General features: G+C 40.4%; 1 protein-coding gene across 1 annotated transcript in view; it reads right to left on the reverse strand.

Moving 5' to 3' along the window:
• LOC101845052 (small G protein signaling modulator 1) overlaps positions 1 to 7117 on the reverse strand; it is a gene marked incomplete at its 5' end in the record, with an annotated part of 46304 nt that overhangs the window by 6605 nt on the left and 32582 nt on the right. The window contains 6 exon segments of the mRNA XM_013089801.2: positions 269 to 365; positions 1516 to 1625; positions 2415 to 2497; positions 4180 to 4304; positions 4916 to 4995; positions 6849 to 7117. Coding sequence (XP_012945255.1) covers positions 269 to 365; positions 1516 to 1625; positions 2415 to 2497; positions 4180 to 4304; positions 4916 to 4995; positions 6849 to 7117 — 764 coding nt within the window.

Genomic DNA, 7117 nt, shown 5'->3' on the forward strand with positions numbered 1-7117 from the left:
GGGGGGCAGGAGAAAATTGTCCGGAAGAAAGAACCTACAGAAAAAATAAATCCCTAGAAAAAACCCCCAACCTGATAGACTACCAGTCTCTTTGTAATTTTCAGACCTTAATAATTATTATTTGCAAAAATGTCTCGTGAGTGAGGCTGTATGGTTTCAAAGACGCGATGCAGCGCTTGTGTAGATTCAAAGGTTGAGGTCATTACTTGACATCTATGTACTGAATATTAAGACTTTCTGTACAGAAAAAACAACTTGTCTCCCAAACCTCTTTTGAAGTCGAGCAAGAACCATCGGTAGCAGAAGTAGAAGTGTGTGTAGTCGCCGTGCTGGTGCATGTGCTCAAACAGCTCGCAGTCCAGGATCTGGGGAGGCCAAAACAAGGCTTAAAACAGCGTAAAACCAGCACAACATCGACAAAAGCAAACACACATACTGGGACTAACTTAAACTTTTACAAGAACAAGTATCTAAGCTCCTTGAAAATTAATCCTTTTGGCTAAAGAAAATTAATCCTTTTAACTACAGAAAATTAAACTTAATAATAATAATAATAATTGCATTTATATAGCGCATATCCATGCTCAAGAGCAAGCTCTATGTGCTTTACAACTATTATTAGCCCAGCAGACCCTCTGAGAACACTCAGAAACATTCTCAGCTTCCGAGGAAGCATACAGTGCAAGCTGGGGACTTCACGCGCTCAAACACTATCAAACTGACAAGATCTTTCACTGTCTATAGCCAGGTACCCATTTCCACCTGGGTGAAAGTGTGCAAAGTGCCTTTCCCAAGGACACAACGTCGGGCCCGTGACGGGATTTGAACTACCGACCTTACGGTAGCGAGTCCGAGAGCCTAACTACAAGGCCACCGACGCCACTTACCGTCAACTATTTGATCATCAGAAGAACAAGGGGGCTCATACATTTGCAAATATCGAGACAGCATCATTTACGTCACTGTCCAGAGTCGACATATTTGTCAGTTTCAAATGAAAGTGATACTAATTCTAGATTTACCGTCAAACGTTATCAGTGCTCATGTCATATTAAATTATTTGGTTCTCACAAAAGAGGTCTGGTATTTAAAAATGGAGCATATCTTCAAAAACAGTGTTACAAGCCACATGAAAGTAAAGGACACTATGTTCTAGTCGGACATTTGGCCATGTACAAGCAACCAAGTCGCAATGTTGGACGGACAACTAAGATTCTTTGTTAGTTTTGGTAAGAGTTTTACGGCACGAAGATTAGAGGTGTTACAAGAGAGTAAGAAACACAAAAAAGGAGGAGAAATAAGGACGATAGATGTTTGATAGGAAAGAAGGAGGAGAGATAAGGACGATAGATGTTTAAAAGGAAAGAAGGAGAGATAAGGACGATAGATGTTTGATAGGAAAGAAGGAGCAAGCAACACCAAAGCACCTGCCAACCACCTACAGAACAAAGACTCTGCTACCCCAGTGACCTAGTTCAGGAACAAAAAAGAGCAAAGAACAAACTGCTCGCTGACCTGAATGAGCGACCTCATGTTTGCAAAGTGAGTGTCCATTGCCCCGCCGTGGGGGAAGTTACACGACATTCTCTTCATGAGCTGGCAGAAACAGCTGTAGGCCAGCGACTCTATGGATGAGAAACAACAGAACAGATGGGATCAGCTTCTAAGTGATAGGAAAACTGACATATACATGAGCTAAACTTCTAGATGATAGGAAAACTGACATATACATGAGGTAAACTTCGTTGCTCACTAACAAATACGTGGGATAAACTTTTTTTCCAGATGATATGAAAATTGACAAATACATGGGATAAACTTCATCTGTCACTTACAAATGTATGGAATAAATTTCATTGGTCACTAATAAATATGTGGGATAGACTTCCCTTGTCACTAACAAATACATGGGATCAATTTCCCTTGTCACTAACAAATACATGGGATCAATTTCCCTTGTCACCAACAAATACAGGGGATCAATTTCCCTTGTCACCAACAAATACAGGGAATAAATTTCCCTTGTCACCAACAAATACAGGGAATAAATTTCACTTGTCACCAACAAATACAGGGAATAAATTTCCCTTGTCACCAACAAATACAGGGAATAAACTTCACTTGTCACCAACAAATACAGGGAATAAATTTCACTTGTCACCAACAAATACAGGGAATAAATTTCACTTGTCACCAACAAATACAGGGGATCAACTTCACTTGCCACTTCAGGAATCATGACAAAACATGAACAGCACGGCCATTTTGTGAGTACACGTTAGACAGCATCAAAGTAGGTAAAACGAACACACCTTAGGAGTGGAAAATATCTTGTCTGAGACGATAACATAAAAAGGTGTTACACATAAGAAAAGCACTATGACAAAAACACCGCATTGATTCATTCGACTCACCGTCATCAAATATGACGAGAAGAGGAGCCACCAGATCGCACATTCCCTGAACATATCCGATGTCTAAATGCTGCCACACATACCTGCAACGGAAATATATGGACAAAGTGAATGTTAAATGTTTTTTTATCTGTATAGAATTAATGTTTTAATGAATGTTTCTAGTTACTCACGTTTCAACTTTATTGTGATCGTTCGTGAATTTTTATTGCATTGTATTTTTTAGCTAACACATTTTCAACCTCACTGCGAGACTATTTTCCTCATATAAAATTTTACACATATGCATTTATATTATATGTATAATACGTTGTTTTACGTACGCACTTGTCGATTAATTTTTAAGATGCGATGTCTTTTTCGTTGTAATGCGCATTGAGCATTTTTTAGAAAATGTAAATGCGCAGTATAAATGCTACTTATTATTATTATTATTATTATTATAATGACCACTCAAAGCCTACTATGATCATAAAAAGTTGATCTGAGATCCTCTAGACCCTACAGGGACATAATGACCAACCTAAGCACATCCACACTACACCCAGTTGAGTACTCAAACCATTATCTCTCTCTAGTATCGTGGAAGGAAAAGAAATCAAATGAGGTAGTGCTTGATGAAGCCCACGTGGGACGCTCAATGTTAAAAACAATCAGGAAACGACAAATGCAGTTTTTGGGACACCTGAATAGACATAAGGGTCTTGAACATCTAGCTCTCACTGGCAAAATTGAGGGCAAGCGAGGCAGGGGTAGGCCCAGAACAACATACTTAGGGAACCTAAACAAATGGGTAACAGGGAAAGATCAGGGAAACGTAGCTTTTCTGAGAGCATCCGAGCAAAGGATTGAATGGAAAATCATGATTGCCAATGTCTGTTGCAGATCTGGCACTGGATGAATGAATGAATCTCTCTCTGTTGAGCTATTTGTTAATATTGAACATAAAAATCAGCACAAAACCAACAAAATTAATCCAGATGAGACCACATAAAATCTACCACAAGAAAAAAGCAAAACGAAAGTCATGGCCTTGAGCAAAGTCAAGACTCCTGATACCATTGTTCAACAATTCCGTCTCAGATCATTGCAATGAGCCAAATTTTCTTTTTCATTGCTTGTTCACAACGGTAGCACTGGCTTAAGTGACTCACGAGCACACGATAATATTGTGCAGTTTCTCATGAACTTGTACGCACATAATAAAGCGTAGTTTCTCTTTGACTCATGTGCACATAATATTGCGTAGTTTCTCATGAACTCACGTGCACATAATATTATGAAGTTTCTCATGACTCGCAAGCACATAATATTGCGTAGTTTCTAAACCACTCATGTGCACATAATATTGCGTAGTTTCTCATGAACTCACGTGCACATAATATTATGAAGTTTCTCATGAACTTGCACGTACATAATATTGCGTAGTTCCTAAGCGACTCACGTGCACATAATATTGCGTAGTTTCTCATGAACTCACGTGCACATAATATTATGAAGTTTCTCATGAACTTGCACGTACATAATATTGCGTAGTTCCTAAGCGACTCACGTGCACATAATATTGCGTAGTTTCTCATGAACTCACGTGCACATAATATTATGAAGTTTCTCATGACTCGCAAGCACATAATATTGCGTAGTTTCTACCACTCATGTGCACATAATATTGCGTAGTTTCTAAACCACTCATGTGCACATAATATTGCGTAGTTTCTAAACCACTCACGTGCACATAATATTGCGTAGTTTCTAAACCACTCACGTGCACATAATATTGCGTAGTTTCTCCAGGTTCTCGGGCGTGAAGTAGTGGTAGTTGCGGTCACATCGCTGGACGTCTTTGTCGATGCGGTGAAGGTTGAGGGCCACACTGTCTAGCAGCTCCGCCTGGTGGGGTGGAGGGGGGGGAGATGGGGTGAGTTGTAGGGTGAATTGTAGAGTGAGTTGTAGGGTGAATTGTAGAGTGAGTTAACTCATTCGCTATGCCAGGCCGTGGGCAGTGGTGCGGCTAAATGGTCTTCTGTACGCCAAGCCGCCCCCAACGGCTCGAGAACCAACCTTGCTTACATTTTATTCCAATCCACACATCCATGTTAAAATTACATTGACTTCCGGGTCAGGCGTTGCCACTGACAATCGGAAGTTTAGATTCAGTTTTGAATCGTAATTTCGTAGTTTATGCGACTTTGTTTTATCGTGATGCCCGAATCATAGCCCAGACACCAGTCTTAGTACTTTTACACAACAAAATGTATCATTATTTTGTTCCCTAAAGAAATGTAGGACTCTTCTTTATACATCGATACTATTGGACTCAAATTGCCAATGCACTGTTATTGAGAAACCAATATTTTTGAGTGCTAGAGAGCAGTCAATGCCATGATTTTTGTGCAGAAAATCAGGGATGAGGATGTGACGCAGGGCATATGTGTGCTGAGATTGGAGAAGGTGGCCAGAAACGGGCAATCACAAAAATACATGAATACAGAAGTACTCACAGAGTAAATTCCTCCGTTGGAAGCAGGAGAGGCGGGGGACAGGAGACTTTCTCTGCTGGCAGACAGGTGTCGGCTCACCTCTGGGGAGAAACATTTCTCACAAGTCAAACAAAGGCATTGTCACAAGGATATGGTCATCTCAGTAATTACTTTCTGCCAGCTGGTCAAATGTACTATGTCCAAATTTTAGGAACTTTTAAACAAGCAGTTTCTGAACCCTCCATGAGTGACTAACAAAGAGGCTGAGGTGTTGGGGGAAATCATGTATTTTCACCAAATTATATAGAAAAATGCTTACAAACAGGCAAAACAAGCATAAGGCCGTATACCTACACATTTTCAGAGAATAGAACGTAAATAAGAAGAAGAGCTCATTAGAGAAGAAGTTGACACGTTAAGCAATATCAAAAACAGGATAGACAAGATGCAATAGATGCTCAAAATCACTGTCCGTCACAACACCGCAAAATGAAACTAATTAATTAGCAGTCCACACTTGGAATGTTAATCTGTGGTATCGGTAGAATATGCTGAAAAATATTTTGTCAAAATTTTGTAAGTGTTGAAATTGGGGTAAACAGGTGCATAAAGTAAGCACAAGGGAAAAAAGAAAGAAACAGGTTTTTTTTCCCCCTCTCTCCAGGAACATTTTGCTCTCTGGGCTTAAGACATCTGAACAGCTTGCTGGTAAGATATGGATGCAAACCACAACTCTCCACCACACTCTCCCTTACAGAATTTTGCAGAGAGAGTAAACTTATTGATCTTCATTCTTCATCATATGTGATGCAGCGTGGTGGAATCAGGCTCTCGTCAATTTTTTGGCATAATGAGTTATTGGTATCATCTTCAAGTTTGTTCATTTGTCTTGCCTTCAATGAAAAAAATACCCATCTATCTTCAATAGAAGTGGAGATATTTTGGATTGAAGGAGGTGGGGGTCACCTTCTTCAAGAGGTAAAATTAGCGAGAAAATGGCCTCCAAAGTTTGGTAAATTCCAAAGCTGGAGTGTCAAAGGAAATCGTAAAAGTATATTTTTGTGCCTTTAATGAACGTTTTCAGAAAAATCCGCTCAGAAATGAGTTATTTAATGGGCATGAAAGGTGTGGAGCCAAAAAACAAAAATTTGATACAAATTTACAAACCTGCGGAAAAATGCAAGTTTCTTCAATTTAATTATTTTGACGAGAGCCTGATTCCACCACGCCGCCTCACATATATGTAATACAAAGCATCCAAAAATAAGTGCTAATTTTAACACAAATGTACATGAAATCAATCAGAGACACAAGGGACCAACAAGACACCATACAATACAATGTACCTGTTTTGTTGCTCAATGAGACTAGCATACCTGTTTGTTGCTCAATGAGACTAGCATACCTGTTTTTGTTGCTCAATGAGACTAGCATACCTGTTTTTGTTGTTCAATTAGATTCACATTACATCATCCGATGAATTATTTAAAAGCACTTCAGGTACTACAGTGCAGCCTCTCTATAACGACCTTCGATATAACGACCTTCGATATAAGACCTTCGATATAAGACCTTCGATATAACGACATCCTGTGTATAGCGACATGGTGCCCAGGTCCTGATTTTTTTCCTTATATTATATCATTAGTGGGTAACAGGGAAAGATCAGGGAAATGTAACTTTTTTGAGAACATCCAAGCAAAGGAATGAATGGAAAACCTTGATCGCCGATGTCTGTCGCAGATCTGGCACTGGATGATGGTGATATCATTAGTAACTTTTGGTGGCCTCTCTCTAACAACAACTCTCTAAAACGACATTTTTTTTCTGGTTCCAACGATGTCGTTATAGAGAGGCTGCACTGTATATCATAAAGAAGATCATTCAACAGAGAAAGAGAAGTAAAATATTAAAATCTACATGTAATTCGAGGTCAAAAACTCTCCGGACTAACCTAAGCCAGGATCATAATCCAGTCCTGCTTTCGGTTCCAGGCTGGACTTGCCCAGCATTCCCTCCCCTTTCCCTGAGCTCTCCATCGCGTCGTCGGTGGCCGATCCCGTCCGCGACTTGTTCTCCGGCCCCGAGGCAGAGGCTGAGTCCTCGTCCACCACGGCGCTGTCCACCGACAGTTTGGTCGTCATGACGATGCGGTCAGCGACGTCGGTGGGCAGGGAGCGCGGGGTCAGTGGGGTCAGGACGCCGGAGTCGCCCACTGAGTCC

This window comes from Aplysia californica, unplaced genomic scaffold, assembly GCF_000002075.1.
Source record: "Aplysia californica isolate F4 #8 unplaced genomic scaffold, AplCal3.0 scaffold01051, whole genome shotgun sequence".
Classification (NCBI taxonomy): Eukaryota; Metazoa; Mollusca; class Gastropoda; order Aplysiida; family Aplysiidae; genus Aplysia; species Aplysia californica.